This window comes from Hemitrygon akajei, chromosome 5 (assembly GCF_048418815.1).
Source record: "Hemitrygon akajei chromosome 5, sHemAka1.3, whole genome shotgun sequence".
Taxonomy (NCBI): Eukaryota; Metazoa; Chordata; class Chondrichthyes; order Myliobatiformes; family Dasyatidae; genus Hemitrygon; species Hemitrygon akajei.
In genome coordinates this window covers 125,060,152-125,083,292 of record NC_133128.1, presented here as the reverse complement: position 1 = coordinate 125,083,292, position 23,141 = coordinate 125,060,152, and the positions used below count along the sequence as shown (strand labels likewise).

At 48.9% G+C, this 23,141-nt stretch overlaps 1 protein-coding gene across 2 annotated transcripts in view; it reads right to left on the bottom strand.

The window, feature by feature from the left end:
* Positions 1 to 23,141, bottom strand: part of igf2bp2a (insulin-like growth factor 2 mRNA binding protein 2a) — a 142,078-nt gene that overhangs the window by 58,720 nt on the left and 60,217 nt on the right. For both annotated transcript variants that reach the window (XM_073046398.1, XM_073046399.1), the window contains exons 3-4: positions 8,591 to 8,639; positions 6,273 to 6,324 (exon numbers count right to left, since the gene is read on the bottom strand). In XM_073046398.1, coding sequence (XP_072902499.1) covers positions 6,273 to 6,324; positions 8,591 to 8,639 — 101 coding nt within the window. The remainder of the gene's footprint in view (positions 1 to 6,272; positions 6,325 to 8,590; positions 8,640 to 23,141) is intronic.

Genomic DNA, 23,141 nt, shown 5'->3' with positions numbered 1-23,141 from the left:
CTTGTATGATTCTGCAGAGCTCTGGAAGCTTCTCTGGCAGAAAGAACCTTGGATTTTAAAGCACATCTTTCTAAAACTGAGATGAAGAGACATACCTTCAGCCAGAGGGCGGTGAATCTATGTAATTTTCTGCCACAGAAGGTGGTGGAGGTCACCTCACTGGGTCTATAGGTAAGCTGGAGAGTCTGAATAGTCTGACTTGCTGAGTTCCTCCAGTATTTTGTGTGTGTTCTCCTCTGGATTTCCAGCATCTGCAAAACCTTGTGTTTATGGAGGGGATGTTGCCTGTGTTCAAAGGAGGCATTCCCCTCTCTTTACCACAAGTGACAGGGCAGGGCTGTGTCCCTCTCCTGCCCCTAATGCATGTGAAGATCTCCTGTGGCTATGGTGTTACCCCAATATTGAGCCCAATATTCGTCTTCCAGTGACACTCGGAGAGACTACTTTATCACTTTCACCTATGGGTGTGAGGTCATCACGGCAATTTCAGGGCACGATTACCGGCGTCTGTGAAATGCCATGGGCCACGTCTCGAGCTCAGCACATGGGCTACAAAGTGCAGCTGCGACTGTCTGTCTGTCTCTCTCTCACACAGCAGTTCTGAGGCTACGGTGGTAACAGTGAACCCCTCCGGGGCAGGGATAGTGAACACCACAGGAATGAAAGGGTTAATGTATGAGGAGCACTTGATGGCTCTGGGCACGTACTCGCTGGAGTTGAGAAGAACGAGGAGGGGATTTCATTGAAACCTACCAAATATCGAAAGGCCTAGAGAGAGTGGATGTGGAGAGATTGTTTCCTATAGTGGGGGAGTCAGAATAGAAAGATGTCCGTCTGGAGCGGAAAAGGAAGAATTTCTTTGGCCAGAGGGTGGTGAAACTATGGGATTCATTACCACAGAAGGCAGAGGTTGATGGGTTTGTGATGAGTAACGGATGAAAGGTTACGGGGAGAAGGTTGGAGAATTGGGTTGAGAGGGATAATAGATCAGCCATGATGGAACGGTGGAGCACTCGATGGGCCAAATGGCCTAATCCCCGTGTCTTATGGTGTTAACACAGCTTCTACCCTGATGATCTACCATAGCACCTTCTCTTCTCATGAGTCCAACTACAGTCAACAGTTGCCCACTCATCTTTTGCCCAATGGCTAGGCACAGGTTGGAGCCTGGAGCCACAGTCCACCCACACTGGGGAAAGGAGTAGGCCACAGACTGCAGTGTCCAGCCGATTGTGTGGGGAGAGCAAGCAGAACCACTCTATGGGCAGAGCAAACAGCAAGGTCCCTTCCCCTGTTGCAGGATGGGACTGGGTTTGCCAGCCCTACTGTTGCCTCATACCCAAACCTCCCCTGCCTGTGGCTCACAGCGAGGTGAAAACGTGGAGATGCATTGGCCTAAAGCTCATTGTAAGAGGCTCCCCAACAATTCCTTCAGTAAAGCAGCAAACATAATCAAAGACCCCTCCCACTTTGCTTCTCCTTCCCCCCCCCATCGGGCACTAGGTACAAAAGTCCGAAAGCACATACCAGCAAGCTCCAGATCAGCTTCTATCCCTTTGCTGAAAGACTACTGAATGATCCCCAAGTAAAAACAGATGGACCCTTGTCCACAATCCACCTGGTTATGACCCTTGCTTCGTATTTGCCTGCACTGCATGTTCTCCGGAACTATGCATTTCATTCTGCGTTCTGCTAATGTTTTCCCATGTACAATCCCATTGCACTGTTGTAATGAATTAATCTGCATACGAGTTGTGCAAAACACGTTTTACACTGTACCATGGTACCTGCGGCATGCAACCCAGTTCCAATATTGAAATCTACAGCGCACGTTCCATTATTTTTGTTTAATTATTTGCATAATTTGTATTGTTTTGCACATTGTCAGTCTTTGTTGTGAGTGATTTTTCTGGATAGACTGGACATGAAGAGGATGTTTCCAACAGTGGGGCGGGGACGGAGGGGAGTGAGTCCAGGACCAGAGGGCACTGCCTCAGAATACACAGGTTTCAAAGGTACATTTAATGTCAGAGAAATGTATACAATACACATCCTGAAATGCTTTATCTTTGAAATCATCTACGAAAACAGAGGAATGCCACAAAGCATGAATGACACTTAAAGTTAGAACCCCAAAGCCACCCCCCAGCTCCCCAGCTCAAGGGATGTCCCTTGAGAACAGAGATGAGGAGGAATTGGTTTTAACCAGAGGGAGATGAATCTGTGGAATTCATTGCTACAGGCAGCTATGGAGGCTAAGTCATTGGGTGTATTTAAAGTGGAGATTATAGGCTCTTGATTAGCAAGGGTGTCAAAGGGGTGAAGACAGGAGAATGGGGTTAACAGGAATAACAAGTCAGCCATGGTGGAATGGTGGAACAGACTTGATGGGCCAAATGGCCTAAATTCTACTCCTATGTGTTATGTGCCACTGTAGACAGTGACGGCAGGGTTTGGAATTGTCTCTGTGTGTGTGCCCGGCAGTGTATCAGTGTATCAGGGTTTGGAATTGTCTGTGTGTGTGTGCCCGGCAGTGTATCAGTGTACCGGGGTTTGGAATCGTTGTCTGTGTGCCCGGCAGTGTATCAGTGTACCGGGGTTTGGAATTGCTGTCTGTGTGTGTGCCCGACAGTGTATCAGTGTACCGGGGTTTGGAATCGCTGTCTGTGTGTGTGCCCGGCAGTGTATCAGTGTACCGGGGTTTGGAATCGCTGTCTGTGTGTGTGCCCGGCAGTGTATCAGTGTACCGGGGTTTGGAATCGTTGTCTGTGTGTGTGCCCGGCAGTGTATCAGTGTACCGGGGTTTGGAATCGTTGTCTGTGTGTGTGCCCGGCAGTGTATCAGTGTACCGGGGTTTGGAATCGTTGTCTGTGTGTGTGCCCGGCAGTGTATCAGTGTACCGGGGTTTGGAATCGTTGTCTGTGTGTGTGCCCGGCAGTGTATCAGTGTACCGGGGTTTGGAATTGTCTGTGTGTGTGCCCGGCAGTGTATCAGTGTACCGGGGTTTGGAATTGTCTCTGTGTGTGTGCCCGGCAGTGTATCAGTGTACCGGGGTTTGGAATTGTCTGTGTGTGTGCCCGGCAGTGTATCAGTGTACCGGGGTTTGGAATCGTTGTCTGTGTGTGTGCCCGGCAGTGTATCAGTGTACCGGGGTTTGGAATTGTCTCTGTGTGTGTGCCCGGCAGTGTATCAGTGTACCGGGGTTTGGAATTGTCTGTGTGTGTGCCCGGCAGTGTATCAGTGTACCGGGGTTTGGAATTGTCTCTGTGTGTGTGCCCGGCAGTGTATCAGTGTACCGGGGTTTGGAATTGTCTGTGTGTGTGCCCGGCAGTGTATCAGTGTACCGGGGTTTGGAATTGTCTCTGTGTGTGTGCCCAGCAGTGTATCAGTGTACCGGGGTTTGGAATCGTTGTCTGTGTGTGTGCCCGGCAGTGTATCAGTGTACCGGGGTTTGGAATTGTCTGTGTGTGTGCCCGGCAGTGTATCAGTGTACCGGGGTTTGGAATTGTCTCTGTGTGTGTGCCCGGCAGTGTATCAGTGTACCGGGGTTTGGAATCGTTGTCTGTGTGTGTGCCCGGCAGTGTATCAGTGTACCGGGGTTTGGAATTGTCTGTGTGTGTGTGCCCGGCAGTGTATCAGTATACCGGGGTTTGGAATTGTCTGTGTGTGTGTGCCCGGCAGTGTATCAGTGTACCGGGGTTTGGAATTGTCTGTGTGTGTGCCCGACAGTGTATCAGTGTACCGGGGTTTGGAATTGTCTCTGTGTGTGTGCCCGGCAGTGTATCAGTGTACCGGGGTTTGGAATTGTCTCTGTGTGTGTGCCCGGCAGTGTATCAGTGTACCGGGGTTTGGAATTGTCTCTGTGTGTGTGCCCGGCAGTGTATCAGTGTACCGGGGTTTGGAATCGTTGTCTGTGTGCCCGGCTGGCAGTGTATCAGTGTACCGGGGTTTGGAATCGTTGTCTGTGTGTGTGCCCGGCAGTGTATCAGTGTACCGGGGTTTGGAATCGTTGTCTGTGTGCCCGGCTGGCAGTGTATCAGTGTACCGGGGTTTGGAATCGTTGTCTGTGTGTGTGCCCGGCAGTGTATCAGTGTACCGGGGTTTGGAATCGTTGTCTGTGTGCCCGGCAGTGTATCAGTGTACCGGGGTTTGGAATCGTTGTCTGTGTGTGTGCCCGGCAGTGTATCAGTGTACCGGGGTTTGGAATCGCTGTCTGTGTGTGTGCCCGGTAGTGTATCAGTGTACCGGGGTTTGGAATCGTTGTCTGTGTGTGTGCCTGGCAGTGTATCAGTGTACCGGGGTTTGGAATCGTTGTCTGTGTGCCCGGCTGGCAGTGTATCAGTGTACCGGGGTTTGGAATCGTTGTCTGTGTGTGCCTGGCAGTGTATCAGTGTACCGGGGTTTGGAATTGTCTCTGTGTGTGTGCCCGGCAGTGTATCAGTGTACCGGGGTTTGGAATCGTTGTCTGTGTGCCCGGCTGGCAGTGTATCAGTGTACCGGGGTTTGGAATCGTTGTCTGTGTGCCCGGCTGGCAGTGTATCAGTGTACCGGGGTTTGGAATCGTTGTCTGTGTGCCCGGCAGTGTATCAGTGTACCGGGGTTTGGAATCGTTGTCTGTGTGTGTGCCCGGCTGGCAGTGTATCAGAAGGGGTCGGATCTACAACAAAGCACAGTCCGCACAGCCTCCTTTTGTGCGGAATTAGTGAGGACAGTGACTGCTATGAGTGGATACGTGGACTCGGGTAAGCCTGAGACTTGCAGTGGGAACGGAGCTGTCTAGAGCTCTCCACAACCAGGGTGCTGTTCAGGAAGGACCCTGAGTTAGTGACCCATGGGCCCAAATGCAGCCTTGTCCTCGTGTACACTGAGCACCAGCTCACAGCCATGGCACACCGGGTGAAGTGGCCGTGGGTAAGCATAAGTAAAATATGGTGAGGTCGAAGGGAACACGCCAAATTACTTCAGCCTCCTGATGAGTTAGAGGCACTGGTCAGCTTTCTTAATCAATGTACCCAAGAGGCTGGATCAGGGCAGACTATTGGTAATGTTCACCCTAAGAACTTGCAGCTCTCAACCCTTTCAGATTCAGCACTGTCGACGTGGGTGCCTGCAACATGCTGCCAGGGGAGGTTGTGGAGCAGATACGATAACAATGCTGAAAAAGCATTTTAAATGGGCACATGACCAGACAGGGAATGGAGGGACATGGAACACGTGTAGACAGATGGGATTAGTTTAATTGGGGACGGCATAGACATGGTGGGCTGAAGGGCCTGTTCCAGGTCTCAGAAGCAGAGAGTTGCCCTCTGGTCAATGAGACGGGGGCTGCTCTGCCCTTTCCCCATGGTAAAGCCTCCACATTCTCTGCACAACGGGATCACTGCACTTCATTTCCCCGCACACCGCTAACACCTCGCCTTAGATGCTGCCTGACCTAAGGCAGGCCTTCTCCTGCCTTCCCACCATAACCTTTGACATCATTACTAATCAAGAAGCTATAACCTCCATTTTTAAGATACCCATGGACTTGGACTCCACAGCCATCTGTGACAATGAACTCCACAGGTTTACAACCCTCTAACTAAAGAGATTCCTCCCATCTCTGTTCTAAAGAGACATCCCTTCTATTCTGAGGCTGTGCCATTTGGTCCTGGAACCCCCCCACCAATATAGGACATATCCTCTTCACATCCACTCTATGCTTTTCAATCTTCAGGAGGTTTCAACGTGATTCCTCCCCTTATTCTTCTAAACCCCAGTGAGTACAGGCCCAGAGCCATCAAATGCTACTCCTATGTTAACCCCCTCATTCCCAGGATCATCCTCGTGTACCTCCTCTCCAATGCCAGCACATCCTTTCTTAGACAAGGGGCTAAGAACTGCCCAGAAGAGCAGTCTGACCAATGCCGTACAAATCCTCAGCATCATATCCATGTTTTTATATTTTAGTCACCTGGAAATGAATGTTAACATTGAACTTGCCTTCCTCACCACCAGCTCGTCCTGCCACTGAACCTTTACAGAATGCTGCACAAGGTCTCAAGACCCTTTATAACGCTGATTTTTAATTCGTTCCCCCTGTAGAAAATGTCTATGCCCTTATTCCTTCTACCAAAGTGCATAGCCACACACTTTCCTACACTGTACTTGTCTACATCCTTCTACAGACTCCCTGCTTCAACACAAGCTGCCCCTCCCTCTACCCAGGACGTTCTGTCCCATCACAATGGCGAGAGCGCGGAGGGGTTCAGGGAGAGCATCAGCCTGCCTACCTTGCTCCACATTCTCCACCGTGCCATACTGAGCCAGGAGTCCGTCCAAAACCTGAAGGAAACCAAAAGCTGCAGAGTTAGATGGGACAATTCACCCTGCCACTGGGCCCACCCCTCAACTGCCCCGCACACGCTTTGTCCAACCCTCCCCTTTCCTTACACTCACTCATCCTGTCCACCTGTCCTCCTCCCTCACCTCCATTCACAGCCCCAAACAATCCTTCCACTTCTCTCGTGCATCTGTTGGGATTATCGATTATATCCAGTGCTCCCGACACGGCCTCCTCTACGTTGGTGAAGCCCGATGTAAGTTGGGGGATCGCTACGTTGAGCAACACTGCTCCATCCACCAAAAGCGGAATTTCCCGGTGGCCAACCATTCTAATTCCTTTCCCCATTCCCGTTCCTCCTCTTTTGCTATGATGAGACGACCCTCAGAGTGGAGGAGCAACACCCATGTTCCGTCTGGGTGGCCTCCTACCTGATGGCACGAATATCGATTTCTCCTTTCAGTAATTTTTCCCCCCTTTCCTCTTCTTCAATTCCCCACTCTGGCTTTTCTCCCCTCCTGCCTATGATCTCCTTCAGTACGCCATCTTCCCTTTCTCCTACGTCCACTCTCCTCTCCAGCCCTTTACCTTTCCCACCCACCTGGCCTCACCAATCACCTTCTAGCTAATCTTCCTTCCCCCCCCCCCCCCCACCTTTATATTTGGACATCTTCCCCCTTCCTTTCTAGTTCTGAAGAAGAGTCTTGGCTCGAAACGTCACCGGTCTGTTCATCTCCGTAGATGTTGCTGAGTTCCTCCAGCATGTTGTGTATATGGCTCCGGATTTCCAGCATCTGCCGAGTCCCTCGTGTTTATGACACCTCCCTCATCCCGGCCAGGGCTGCAGAGCTTGTGAATTTACTCCCGGATGGAGACAGAGGACACGAGCCGGACATGGGAGCCAAACGCAAGTCACAACTCCGACAGCCACAACAGCGGTGAAAATACCGACACAGTGTGATGACTGCCATACCCTTGCGCGCTCATGCACACGTGTTTGCGCCTGAGTGTACAAGAATGAGCTTGCGCTTACCTGAACGCGTGTGCGTGCACTTTCCTGAGTGCATCTGAGTGTGTGTGTACACACGCCTGAGTGCGCGCGCCTGTGTGTGTGTATACGTATGAGCACGTGCACCTACACGTGGCTCAGCTAGTTCAGCCGCTGCCTCCCAGCTGCAGCGACGCGGGTTCAATCCCAGCCTCAGCTCCTATAACCCGCGTGGAGTTTGCACGGTCTCGTTGTGACCGCCTGGGTTTTCCCAGGGTGCTCTGGGTTTCCCTCCACATCGCAAAGACATGGAGGTCAGTAGGTTAACAGCCCGTGGTAAATTTCCCCTTGGTTTGTGGGTGAATGGTGGGATATAGAGGAAAATAATCTGTAGGAGGAAGGGTTTACTTCAAAAGATCTGGTAAGATGGCAGTGAGTATACACGCAGTAGCCTCTTGGGGCACAAACAAAACTGCTCTTTTCTTTGTTAAGTGCATTTTCCTACATAGTAAGACTCCTATAACTACACGTACAGCAGGACTACCACATCAGGGAGCTGCTCTTTGGTTGGAGTAGCTGTCTGGGGTGTTGTTAGAGTTGCCAGCAGTTCAGAGAAGGCAAGTTGGTTCGGACTACTGGGCAGAGGGATTTGAGCTGGGCCATTGGGCCACAGGAGGAGCCGGACTGGGTGCAGACCCCCCTGCTGTCGCTAATCGAAGGCACGGGAATCGGGGCCTTGTGGTGGCACAAAGGGGGCGTGCAATGAAACTGCGAGTGACTGTTTTGGACATTTCTTCTGCGATCACAAGACCCTGTAGGACATTGACCGCCACAGGCCTGCTTCCCTAGTCTGGTGGTGAGACGGGCAGTGAGGCAGCAGTGTTGCCTCGGTTGTAGTGAGGAGTAGGCCTCAAGCCGTGGCTTGCATTGTAACATAGTACCTGTGCTCGGATGGGGGTGGCCGCTCCTGTCAGTGCTGCCCTCCAGGGTTGGATGGGTGCAATTACAGGCTGGGCTGCTGGGAATCATCAATTTGTGGGACTTGTTGCTCAGGGTTTCAGACTAAGATTGTGTTTTCTTATATAACTATGTTCTTTATCTTTCTTTCTCACTATTGTGAATGTGCATGTGTGTTTTTGCACCTTGGCCCCAGAGGAACGTGGTCTCGTTCAGTTGTATCCGTGCATGCTTCGAATGACAATTAAACTCGATTTGCTTTGATGCTGCACCCTCTCCCCGTGACACCCAGTGAGGTCCCGTTCCCGTCAGCTGCTACTCACTTCCCACTGCAGATGTGGAGGGATGTTCCGAACCTGAATCTTCCGACTCCTGCAAAGAAACACATAGCACCTGTCAGTATGGGATCGTGCCCTGACGAACCCCTCCAACTCCTACACAGCACCCGGCAGTATGGGATCGTGCCCCGATGAACCCCTCCAACTCCCACACAGCACCCGTCAGTATGAGAACATGCCTGACTGAACTCCTCCACTCTCCACACTGTGCACATCAGTACGGGAATGTGAAGGGACAGGGGGGCCCTGACATGCCGGCCCCGGGGAATTCAGTGCCAGTGACGATCCTCAAACAGTTCTGTGATGGAAACTCCCAGATGGAAAATTCTGCAGGACATTCTCAAACAAGAGAAAATCTGCAGATGCTGGAAATCCGAGCAACACACACAAAATGCTGAAGGAACTCAGCAGGCCAGGCAGCATCTATGGAAAAGATTACAGTCGATGTTTCGAGCCGAAACCCAGAACATTCTGACTGGCTGCTTAGCCGGAAATGTAGAGGGTCATAAACCCAGCTAGTCCTATCGTGGGCACTTAGCCTCCACACCGCAAGGCAGCACCTATCACAACGGACCCTCACCTCGAGGACATGCTCTCTTCTCACTGTTACCAGAGGAGGTCCAGGAGCCTGAAGACACAGACACTTTAGAAACAGCTTTTTCCCTCTCCACCGTCAGATTTCTGAACGGACAATGAACACAACCTCACTATTTTTGCACCCATTTTGCTACGTTCATTTAAAAAAATTAGTTCCTATCATAATTTATAGTAATTTTAATGTATTCCTCAGTGATCTGCTGCAGAGCATCGTCTGACCCCCGGAGTTTAACCCGGGCCACAGAGTAGGTGAGGGAGGGAGCAAGAAAGGGAAAAGCAGGGTATGAGGGTGAAGGGGGCAGGGCAGAAAACAGGGCAAAAGGACTGGTGTAGGGGGCAAATGAAGCAGAGGTGGGGGCAGGGATGAAAGGTGGAGACAACAGCAGGGAGACCCAGCCACGCGCTGGGGAGGGGAGACTGCCAAGAGGCAGAGGAAGAGCCAAGACCTCTGTGTTGAAAGGCAGGCTGTCAGAACAGGATTTTAAAAAAACACAACACAGTAACAGACGCTTCTGGCCCAACGAGCCCCTGCCATCGAATTACACCCGTGTGACTAATGAACCCACCAGTTCCGTGTGGGAAGCCAGCCCACTGGGAGAAACCCACGTGGTCACGGCGAGATCACACAAACCCCTTACAGACAGCGGTGGAAATCAAGTCCGGGTCACTGGCACTGTAAGATCCCTAACGCCACTGTGCTGGCCCCAACAAAAGTTAACACGGGAACAAGAGGGGTGGCACAGGACCCAGAGGTGTGTGTTCAGTGGCCAGTGAGAGACCATGTTACCTCTCTGAACCCCGTTTCCACCCCACCCCCCAGGGGACCCACCCCTCTCCCGCTACCTAACTGAACAGAGCGCCTCCCCCGGTCACTGCCTCAGAGCGAGGGTGCACCCTTCCTTCAACACAACCACCCTCAGGCCCTCGGGAGGTCCCTGAAACCTGGCACGATGACAGACTGTCGGGCACTCTCGGGTTTAGTAGGAACTCCCTTCCAAAAGGGACACAAGGTTATTTGAGCCATTGAAACCATCGGACAGTTTACTGCAAAGAGAGAGACCCAGGCCAGATTCCTCACAATATAGATCACCACGGCACAGTACAGGCCCTTCAGCCCAACCTTGCAACCTAACCCTTCCCGCCTTCAGCATTTTTCTATCATTCACGTGCCTGTCTTAACAATTTCTTAAATGTCCCTAATCTATCTGCTGCGATCACCACACTTAACAGTGAGTTCCATGCACCCAGCCCTCTGTGTAAAACCTCATCTCCAACAACCCTCCTGCACTTTCCTCCAATCACCTTAAGGACAACGGCTCCTCACATTAATGGGGTTTAATGATGGATGCCGCCTTGTGTGAGGCCTCGCGGATGCTGGTGCCCATGATGGAGCTGGCTGCGTTTGCAATGTTCTGTAGCCCTTTCGGAACCTGTCCAGCGGTCTCCCCGTGCCGGATGATGCAACCAACTGGAATGCTCTCCATAGGCATTTGCGACATAACAAATCCCCACAAACTCCTACTGAGAGGGAGCCACTATCGTGCCTTCTTTGTAATCGCATCAATATGCTGATCTTCAGAGATTCTGACTTCCAGGAACTTGAAGCTGCTCACCCTTTCCACAGCCGGAGGGTTTTCTGCCGCAGCCAGCTCGAGGGGTCCCTAGCGGACCCAAGAGGAGGACACTTCAGTCACAGGCCATGGAGTATCACGCCTCGCCTCTACTCAGACCCGCCCCCGCGAACGGGCCCATCAGCCAAACGCACAGTCCTTAGGACAGAGGACTGCCGGGTGCTTGCCTGTGCCTCACGATACAAAAGAAAGGAAACTGAACTCAGGACAGTGAGCTGGTTACACGTCCTCCAAGGCTCATGTGACAGCTCCTGCTCTGGCCCATGTATAATTAAACAATCACTTCTGACAAAGCATCAAGTTGCTGGCCAGTGTCTAAAAATCACTCAGCTTGGTCCGTGCACCTCAGCCATCTCGTCCCCAGGCTTCCACCTAAAACCAGAGGAGAGCTGACAGCGATCACAAGAACCACAACGTATAGTGAAGTGTGCTAACCCCAGAGGCTAACCTCAGATACAGACGGGGTTCTATCACTGACCTGGTCAAAACAAAAACTCTTCCCCCCCCCCACTCCGCTTCATCGTTTAAACAGATAACTGAAACCCTTCCATCACAAATTACAGGCTTTGGTTTCACTGGAGCACTGTGCGATACAGGGCTGGGACCACACAGCAGTACGAGTCACCCACATCAGACTGCCTCCATCCACGCTTCCCACTGTCTCGGGAAAGCAGCCAACATTATCAAAGACTCCTCTCACCACAGACATTGTCTCCTCCCCTCCCCACTGGAGGGGGAGACACAAACACTCGAGTACACATACAACCAGAGTCAAGGACAGCCTCACTCTCAGCATCTGTTCCAGGCAGCAAAGGGCCTCGCCTGAAACGCAGACTGTTCGTTCCTCTCCATAGCTGCTTCCTGATCTGCCGAGTTTTGTGTGTGTATTTTGTGGGTCCAGCATTTTGTGAGTGTTGCTCTGGTTTTCCAGCATCTGCAGAATCTCTTGTGTTCACGTCTTTTATCCTGCTGTAATCAAATTCTCGTTTGGTAAAGGTGAATACTTGAACTCCCAATCACTTCCTCATGGCCCCTGCACCTTATTTGTCTGCCTGCACTGCACTTTCTCGATAACCATATTCTGCATGTATGAAATGATCTGTAGATAGCACAACAATCGTTCTCCACTGTATTTCAGTCCAAAGATAAAAAACAGTATGACAATTCCCATTCTTACAATAAAATGTTGGAGTTAGATATCCTTCAGTGTTCACAAAGTGATGATGAATGCAAAACTCAAACAAGGAAAAAAAATCAGCAGATGCAGGAAATCTGAGCAACCAAACACAAAATGAGAGAGGGTCTCAGCAGAGCGGGCAGCATCCGTGCAAATGAGCACAGTCAGCATTTCGGGCCGAGACCCTTCAGCAGGACTGGAGGGAGAAAGATGAGGAGCCTCTCATCGAGTCCCGATGAAGGGTCTCAGCCCGAAATGTCGACTGTTTACTCTTTTCCATGGATGCTGCCTGGCCTGCTGAGTTCCTCCAGCATTTTATGAATGTAAAACTTAGAACCATAGAACACTACAGCACAGTACAGGCCCTTCAGCCCTCCATGTTGTGCTGACCCATATAATCCTTTAAAAAAGTACTAAACCCACACTACCCCATAACCCTTCATATTTCTTTCATCCATGTGCCTGTCCAAGAGGCTCTTAAATACCCCTAATGTTTTAGCCTCCACCACCATCCGTGGCAAGTCATTCCAGGCACTCACAACCCTCTGTGTAAAAAACTTACCCCTGATGTCTCCCCTAAGCTTCCCTCCCTTAATTTTGTACATATGCCCTCTGGTGTTTGCTATTGGTGCCCTGGGAAACAGGTACTGACTATCCACCCTATCTATGCCTCTCATAATCTTGTAGACCTCTATCAAGTCCCCTCTCATTCTTCTACGCTCCAAAGAGAAAAGTCCCAGCTCTGCTAACCTTGCTTCATATGACTTGTTCTCCAATCCAGGCAACATCCTGGTAAATCTCCTCTGCACCCTCTCCATAGCTTCCACATCCTTCCTATAATGAGGCGACCAGAATTGAACACAAGTGCGGTCTCATCAGAGATTTGTGGAGTTGCAACTTCTATTTATTGAATCGTTTCCAGGCTTAGATCGAATACAGTCCATGAACAGGCCCTTTGGCCCATGATGTTGTGCTGAATTCAATTAAACGTCACACTAAACTAATTCCTTCTGCCTGTATAATACCCACATCCCTCCATTCTCTGCACATTCCTGTAACTACAATAATTCAACACTATTGCAGCCCCCACCATGTTCAAACATGACTTGATGACCGCCTAGTAGACAACCAAAGCACTCCCCCCTTTGATGCAACTGCCTGATGCTAAAATACCAATTATTATTTATCCCCTTCTTGTTCTGGCTTCTACCCCTTCCTTTCAGGTCGCGATGAAGGGTCTTGGCCCAAAATGCCGACTGCTTTCTCTGCTCCATTGATGCTGTCTGACCTGTTGAGATCCTCCAGCTTTCTGAGTACGTCACTATGGATTTCCAGCACCTGCAGAATCTCGTGTGCATTATCTATCCAGGTTCTCGGCGCGGCCCCAGGCAGGACACGGCTGTGGGGTGAGGGCAGCAGTCTTGGTCGTAACTGCAGGACCCCAGGCATGGAACTGAGTCGCTAGCCGCAGAGCTCAGCTTCACAACACTCTTGGCAAGCTACAGCACAGCTCCCCACTCCCCAATGTCAGATTCAAGTTTGCTGACGACATACATCACTGTCGATGGACAATCAACGGCGGTGACGAATCAGCAAACGGGAAGGAGGCTGGAAATCTGGCTGAGTGGTGCCACAGTAACAACCTCTCACTCAATGTCGGAAAAACCAAAGAGCTGATTACTGACTACGGGAGAAGGAAACCAAAGGGTCATAAGCCAGTTCTCATCAGGGACCAGAGGTGGAGAGGATCAGTAACTTTAAATTCCTTGGTGCTATCTTATCAGAGGATCTGTCCTGGGAGTAAGATAGATAGATAGATAGATAGATAGATAGATACTTTATTCATCCCCATGGGGAAATTCAACTTTTTTTCCAATGTCCCATACACTTGTTGTAGCAAAACTAATTACATACAATACTTAACTCAGTAAAAAATATGATATGCATCTAAATCACTATCTCAAAAAGCATTAATAATAGCTTTTAAAAAGTTCTTAAGTCCTGGCGGTTGAATTGTAAAGCCTAATGGCATTGGGGAGTATTGACCTCTTCATCCTGTCTGAGGAGCATTGCATCGATAGTAACCTGTCGCTGAAACTGCTTCTCTGTCTCTGGATGGTGCTATGTAGAGGATGTTCAGAGTTTTCCATAATTGACCGTAGCCTACTCAGCGCCCTTCGCTCAGCTACCGATGTTAAACTCTCCAGTACTTTGCCCACGACAGAGCCCGCCTTCCTTACCAGCTTATTAAGTGCCATCAGAAAGAAGAAACTTCTTTAAAAGTTTGAGCAGATTCGACAAGCCATCTAAAACTTTGACAAGTTTATACAGTTGCACAGTTGAGGCCATCCTGAGTGGTTGCATAACGGCCTAGAATGGAAACACCGATGCCCATGAACAGAAGAATTCACACAGAAAGTGCCGGATACAACCTGAAACTCCACAGGAAGATCTCTCCCCATCACTGAGCACGTCTACAAGGAGCACTGCCACAAGAAAGCATCACCCATTGTCAATGATCCCTACCATCCAAGCCGTGCTCTCTTCTCACTGCTCTCATCAAGGAGTTGGTACAGGAACCTTAGGCCCCACACCACCAGGTTCAGGAACAGTTATTCCCCAGTAACCATCAGGCTCCTGAACCAGTGCGGATACCTTCACTCATCTCAACTGACTCCACAACTTGTAGACTCACTTTCACGGACTCTACAACACATCTACAATGCATGATCTCAGTATTATTTTAAGTCATAGAACTATAGAAAAGCACAGCACAGAAACAGGCTCTAAGCCCATCTAGTCCACGCTGAAACCATTTAAACTGCCTAGTCCCATCGACCTGCACCGGGACCATAACCCCCCCCATATCTCCCATCTACTTACCTATTCAACTTCTCTTGTGCTGGCAGCTCGTTCCACACTCTCACAAATCCCTGAGTGAAGAAATTTCCCCTCATTTCCCCTTAAACTTTTCAACTTTCACTCTTAACCTATGTCCTCTAGTTGTAGTCCCACCAACCTCAGTGGAAAAAGCCTGCTTGCATTTACCCTATCTATACCCCTCATAATTCTGTACAATTCTATCAAATCTCCTCTCAGTCTTCTATGTTCTAAGGAATAAAGTCCTAACCTATTCAATCTTTCCTTATAACTGTACAAGGTCCAGTCTCGCCAACATCCTCGTAAATTTTTTCTGTACTCTTTCGACCTTATTTACATCTTTCCTGTCAGTAGGTGACCACAACTGCACCCAATACTCCAAATTAGGCCTCACCAATGTCTTATTCAACTTCAACATAACGTCCCATCTTCTGAACTCATACTTCGATTTATGAAGACCAATGTGCCAAAAGCTTTCTTTATAATCCTATCTGCCTGTGACGCCACTTTCAATGAATTTGCCCTTGTCTGCATTAAATTCCATCTGCCATCTGACTAGCTTATTTTTCCAGCTAGTCGAGATCCCATTGCAAGCCAATGATAGCCTTCCTCGCTGTCCACTACATCCCCAATCTTGGTATCAGCTGCAAATTTCTGATCCAGATCATTGATATAGATGACACAGACCTAGCACCGATCAATGCAGCACTCCACTAGTCACAGGCCTCCAGTCAGAGGGGCACCATCTACTACCACTCTCTGACTTCTCCCACAAAGCCAATGTTTAATCCAATTGACTACCTCATCTTGAATGCCAAGCGAATGAACCTTCTTGACTAACCTCCCATGTGGGTACACTTACTGGTTTATTTTTAAGAGCCTTTCTTAAACAGCAGAACTAATCCTCTGGTACCTCACCTGTCTCTAAGGAGGAGGATTTAAATATCTTTGCTAGAGCCCTGGCAATTTCTGCACTTGCCTCCTACAGGGTCCGAGGGAACAGCTGGTCAGGCCCTGGGGATTTATCCACCCTAATTTGCCCCAAGGTAGCAAACACCTCCTCCTCTGTAATCTGTACAAGGTTGATGCCACTTTGCCTCACTCCTATAAACTCCTGAGTATCCATCTCCTGTGTAAATACAGATGCAAAAATATAATTTAAGATGTCCCCCACCTCTTTTGGCTCCATGCATGGATCATCAAGAAAGTCTGTGCGAACCCACACTTGCCAGATCCTTTCTAATACCATCAAAATGGGCCTTTCTCCAGTGTAGTAGCTCAACCCATGGGCCAGACCTCACTTTTTCCATACTTACTTCTCATGGCATTATGTTCACTAGATGCAAACTTCTCTCACCTGCCCTGTCTCATTCTCTGATACGAGATCAAGTATCGCACACTCTCTCATTGGGACATCCAAGTACTGATTAAGGAAACTTTCCTGAACACATTTGACAAATTCTATCCCATCTGGTCCTTTAACAGTATGGGAATCCCAGTCAATATGTGGAAAATTAAAATCACATATCATAACAACTGTATGTTCCTTACAAAAGTCTGCGAACTCTCTGCGAATTTGTTTCTCTAAATCCCTCAGACTGTTTGGTGGTCTGTAATATAGCCCTAATAACATGGTCATGCCTTTCTTATTACTCAGTTCCACCCATAACGCCTCACTAGACAAGTTCTCTTGATCTATCCTGATGGAGCACTGTCATGACTTTTTCCCTGACTAGTAACACCACCACTCCTCCTTTAATCCCGCCTGCTCTGTCATGTCTAAAACAACAGAATACCAGAATATTGAGCTGCCAGTCCTGCCCCTCCTGCAACCAAGTCTCACCAAAGGCCGCAATATCACAATCCATGCCGAGCTCACCTGCCTTTCCTACGATACTTCTTGCATTGAAATATACGCAACTCAGGACAAGATGCTCAACCTTTTGATTTTCGTCCGAAATCTTAACAACATCTATCTCCACAACCTCTTCACTACCTGCTCTGGCACTCTAACTCTAATTTAACCCCCCCCCCCCCCACCCCACTAGAGCACTGGCAACTTTATTTACTGGTTCCTTTTTTATTTGCACAGTTTGTCTTCTTTTGCACGTTGGTTGTTTGAGAGTGTTTGTGTACATTTTTCATAAATTCTATTGTATTTCTATATTTCCCTGTAAATGCCTGCATAGTACAGAATATGATGACATGTACGTAGTTTGATAATAAACTTCGCTAGGATGAAGGGCAGGGCTGGCAAGCTTGGAGAACCCTTGCTAATGGGAGATAGTCGGGGATCAAGGATTGACTTGATGCACCGTATACGTTTACACGTAACAGGGTTTTGCTGTGGTGTGTTGGTGTGACATGTAACAAAAAAAAAGCATTAATTATAAAGAATTATACAAAATTAATGTTAGGAGTGTAGATATGGAATAAAATGCATGTAAATACCAACATGCACTGTAGATTGCTCTTAATTGGGTCACATCGGGACCAATACATTTTGGCCCAATTAAGCAGCCGCCCCAATTAGCCAAAGTTTCATGGAAATAGTTAAAAAGGCATGCAAAAGAAGACAAAGTACTGTTTAAATAAGTAACAAGTGTACTTAAATGAAATGCAGAACACCCAAGCGCAGATAATGGGCTGACTTTTTACAATACTGTGGACAAATTTGAGGAATAACCGTTCTCATTTGCCTTATTCGCTTATTTCTCACCAACTATCAGAGACAAAAATCAGTGCTTTTTGAACACACTAAACTGCCACTATTTTTAAAAAAGTTCACTCGAAGCACAGTGCAGTGTCAAACAGCCACATGACATGCATGTGACTGGCTCTAGTTAGAAACTATTTGGCAATAGTCTCCCGTCCCAGTTAGGAGGCACAGTGTCCCACATAAACAAAGGGAATCCCGGCTACTTTCTCCATTAGTTTTTGTTCTTCATGAGTCGGTCCCGATTAACCATTGCCCAATTCACCAGTATTTAGAATGTAAGCAGCATTATCAAAAGTAATTGAAAGCAGTGAGTGAGGTGATAGACAGGGGAGGGAGTTGGGAGGCCTAAGTAGAATAGTTGATCAGGTTGACTGGGAGAAAAAATGTTTAAGATGGCCTTTCATCAGGAAAAAGGGAACATACATGCGCAAACACGAGGAAATCTGCAGATGCTGGAAATTCAAACAACAACACACACACAAAATGCTGGTAGAACACAGCAGGCTAGGCAGCATCTATAGGGAGAAGCGATGTCGATGTTTCGGGCCGAGACCCTTCGTCAGGACTAACCGAAAGGAAAGATAGTAAGAGATTTGAAAGTAGAGGGGGGAAGGGGAAATGCAAAATGATAGGAGAAGACCGGAGGGTGTGGGATGAAGTTAAGAACCGGAAAGGTGATTGGCGAAAGTGATACAGAGCTGGAGAAGGGAAAGGATCATGGGACGGGAGGCCTCAGGAGAAAGAAAGGTGGGGGGGGGGGGGGGGAGAAGCACCAGAGGGAGATGGAGAACAGGTAAACAACTAAATATGTCAGGGATGGGGTAAGAAGGGGAGGAGGGGCATTAACGGAAGTTAGAGAAGTCAATGTTCATGAACAGTGAATGCTCCCAACGTGTACAGGAAATACAGGAATACACTCAAGATGGGAATCAGGAAATCAAAAAGGGCATGGGACAGATCCAGCAGGCAAGATTTAGGAAAATCCCAAGAAACTCTCCAGCTTGAGAGAGAATAGGCTCGTGGCCTTTAAAATTATCAGGAGATAGGTGGGATTTTCCCGTGAATATTTCTCATCAGTTCTTGCTGGGGAGAAGATCTTGGACCCCATACCAGGAAGTATTGGTGATACAAAAGCATAAAGAGGTGAGTAAATCCCTGAATTCAGTGGGGCACGGGCCGAACATGGGCAAATGGGACTAGGTTGGCACGTGTCAGGTGAGCCCGGCTGTGTGCTGTAGAACTGAGTATCACGCGGGTGGGAGGGCGGATGTGTCGGGGGAAACTGCATGCTGTCCCGGCAGAGGGTCCTCGAGGAGTCTGTTGGAGCCGCCTACCTAGAAAGGGTGGATGACCCTGGGGAGGAGGCTCATTCGGAGCCCTTCGAGCCTTGGTGGGTCCTTACACCCTAGACAGAGGACAAGACTAAAATTCTATGAACTTTTAGTTATTTAAAAGGAAAAGCCAAATATAAGGTGGGGCTTTGGGGTAAAGATATCCAGTGAAAACCCAGGTGGAAGTCTGCGGAAGGGCCTGGCAAAGCTCGGCCCAGAACGATGGGACACTCTGCTGATGCTGGTGGAGTTGACTGTTGCTCCCCAGGGCCCAACCACTCCAGAGAGGCAGCAGCTGGGAGGAACAGACAGCGTGTGGACCATCGTCTGCTCCGACCAGTCCTACAAAATCCCAGACAGGTCCATTCAGGGTAACAGATGACTAGCCCACCTTTGGCAGACGGCTGGTCTCTTGCCTGGATCGCAAATAGCTTCACGTAGCTCAGAGTTGGATGCCAGTGGAGGTGGAGGATCTGATGTACTCGCTTTAAGGGAGGAGTGTGTTAGGGATACCCCGTGCCCAGGCTACTGTGCGGGGCCAGTACTCTGCTCTCTTCGGAGGAAGGTGGTGGGCAGGAGAGGCAGAGAGATTGGGGGGGGGGGGGGTTGGTCTGTTGGGGGTTTGGGGTAGACGAGCTGAGTGGACATTTGGGGACAGAGAGCGTTTACTCCGAGGCTCACTTCAAGCAGGCCAGCAGTTAAACACTGGGTGTACAGCTGGAGACTGCAAAGACAGTACAGAAATCAAAAGTGAAAGTACAGAGGGCAGTTGTGGCTGAGAGCTGCACCAGCCTCCCTCATACCCTCCCCAACGGGACCCTGGAGTGACAGGTGGGACCTGGTGCCAGTGACTGGCTCCCACCGCCCCAAACGGCTGCACACCCAGCCCCAGGCCCGGTGATATCTCTGGAGTAAATTTAACCTGGTGCTCGTCACACACGGTGTCTGCTGACAAGCACTAAAGCTGCTCCGGAAGATTCCGTGCTTACTTGCGGGTCAGCTAAATCCCTGTTGTGATTAAGCCCTGCTTAACGTACTAAGCCCAACACAGAGAATCCTCTACTACCAGCATGTGAACAGATAGGCCACAGGCTCGCGTTACACACACACACATTCTCATACATGCCGAGACACACCCATTCATAATCAGACTCACTCACACACTCATTCACACTTAGCCACTCACTCAAACACAGAGACACTTGTGTATACACACCCACACGCGTGTGCAAGTGTCTGTGTCTGTTTGCTCACACCCTCCCTGCAGGGACAGCTGAAATGGTACAGCCAGTTGGCCGGTCAGCACCTAGATCCCATACCCTGGCGAGTCAGGAGGGGAGCCCGAGAGCAGCCGGGTCTGGCCTCGTGTGTCCTCAGTCAGCTCACAGCTGACCCTTTACCCCAGTGCCACCTTCTTGCATGATCCCCGTATTCCTCAATTCCATCTCGAAATCTGCCAACCTTTGCACTCAGCAGCCGAGTCCCCAACACCTCAGCCAGAGAAACATTCACACAAGAGACTGCAGATGCTGGCATCTGAGCCACACCACACAAAAAAATAGAGGAATATGACAGGTCAGCAGCACCTATGGAGAGAAATTAGCTGTTGCCTCAGCCACGGAGTTCCTCCAGCACTTCACGTGCTACGGAAGAATTCTGTGTGTTTCATAGAGGTCACCTCACATCAGGGAAGCCAGCCTCTGCCTTGGTGAAGCAGCCAAGACTCCTCACATCTTGGAAGTTCTCCCTTTTCAAGTCAAGTCGCTCTTATTGTCATTTCAACTGTAACTGCTGGTACAGTACACAGTAAAAACGAAACAACGTTCCTCCAGGACCCTGGTGCTACCTGAAACTACACTAGGCTACCTGAAACAACACAAGACTACACTAGGCAACCTGAAACAACACAAAACTACACTAGGCAACCTGAAACAACACAAAACTACACTAGGCTACCTGAAACAACACAAGACTACACTAGGCTACCTGAAACAACACAAAACTACACTAGGCTACCTGAAACAACACAAAACTACATTAGACTACTTGAAACAATACAAAACTACACTAGGCTACCTGAAACAACACAAAACTACACTAGGCTACCTGAAACAACACAAAACTACACTAGACTACCTGAACCAACACAAAACTACACCAAGGTACCTGAACCAACACAAAACTACACTAGGCTACCTGAAACAACACAAAACTACACTAGACTACCTGAAACAACACAAAACTACACTAGGCAACCTGAAACAACACAAAACTACACTAGACTACCTGAAACAACACAAAACTACACTAGGCTACCTGAAACAACACAAAACTACACTAGGCTACCTGAAACAACACAAGACTACATTAGACTACCTGAAACAACACAAAACTACACTAGGCTACCTGAAACAACACAAAACTACACCAGGGTACCTGAACCAACACAAAACTACACTAGACTACCTGAAACAACACAAAACTACACTAGGCAACCTGAAACAACACAAAACTACATTAGACTACCTGAAACAACACAAAACTACACTAGGCTACCTGAAACAACACAAAACTACACTAGGCAACCTGAAACAACACAAAACTACTCCTACTGGGCAGAAGATACAGGAAGTGTGAAAGTACATACAATCAGGCTCAGGGCCAGCTTCCACACCACTGCAAACTTGGCCAGCCCCATCATGAGCGTCAGCCTCCTCAGCACCGAGGACATCTTCAAAAGGCAATGCCTTGAAAAGGGTGGCATCCGTCAATAAAGACCCCCAACACCCACGTCCTCTTCTCATCGCTACCATCAAGGAGGTGCCACAGGAGCCTGAAGACACACACTCAACAGTTTAGGAACAGCTTCTTTCTCTCTGCTATCAGGTTTCTGAATGGACAATGAACCCATAAACACCATCACACTATCCCTGTAATGGACTGTTAGGAGCTTGTACATTCTCCCCATGACAGTGTGGGTTTCCTCTGGGATCTCTGGTTTCCTCCCACAGTCCAAAGATGTTGGAAGGTTAATTGGTCATTGTAAATTGTCCCGTGATTAGACTCGGATTTAAATCGGAGGGTTTGCTAGGTGGCCCAGCCTGAAGGGCGGGAGAGGCCAAGTCCGTGCTGTACGCCACTGAATAAATAAATGGAATTCTTTGATCTATTTTGCACTACTTCCTTAATTTTTTTAAATACTATATACAGTTCTTATTGCAGTTTATAGTCCTTATGTATGGCACTGAACTGCTTCTACAAAACAACAAGTTTCACAACATATGCCAGTGATATTAAACCTGATTGTGATTCTGACCCCGTGTATAAACAGACTCTTGACCTCGCAGTCTACCCCGCCATGCCACTTGCCCCCTACTGTCTTGCTGGCACTGTACGTTTTCTGTCGCACTTTATTCTGTGTTCTGGTTTTGTTTTCCCTCGTACTACCCACACGTGCAGATGTGAGGAAATGATTTGTATGGGTGGTGTGCAAAACGAAGATTTTCACTGCACCTCAGTACGTGCGACAGTAATAAACCAGTTTTCCTCTAGACTGTGTAGTCAGCTCAGCTTCACCACACTGTTTAAACCCCACCGCTCCTGGAGTTGACCCTCGGCTGCACACTAGTATATTCCTCTGGCAGACAAGTCCACAACATTCCACATGTGGCCTCACCAGGGTCCAATAGAATTGCACTATCCGACCTTCCGACCACTGTGCCTGCACCACAGTCAAAGCGCTGGTGGTGGTGGGGGGGGTGCATTAGTAAACTGCTGTGTTTGTGCACAGAGACCCCCTGCTGCCGGGGTAGGTCGGTGCTTGGTTCAGCTATAAGACTGATTTATACTTCTGTGTAGGCTCTACGCCGTTGTGAGCATTTATATTTGTGTGTTGGTGTGTCTGCGTCGCTCCGCAATTCACTGCCAAAACACTAGCCCGCGCTGGGGTTTCTACGCCACTGTGTTGAGTTTCTTTGTGTACTTCAAACAATGGCGACTGAGCGCATCATATTGGAGTTGGAGCTAATAAATGTTGAACAAGGGTTACTTTTATTGAAATTACTGCAACACAGAAAAGTGAGAAGATGTCGGAGGAGATGGTGTGTACGACCATTGAACGGATTGAGGCAGAAGGAGGGTGAATCTTCTGTGCTTGTCCGGCCACTGAGAGACATGGACGAGGAAATGCATTTCAGATATT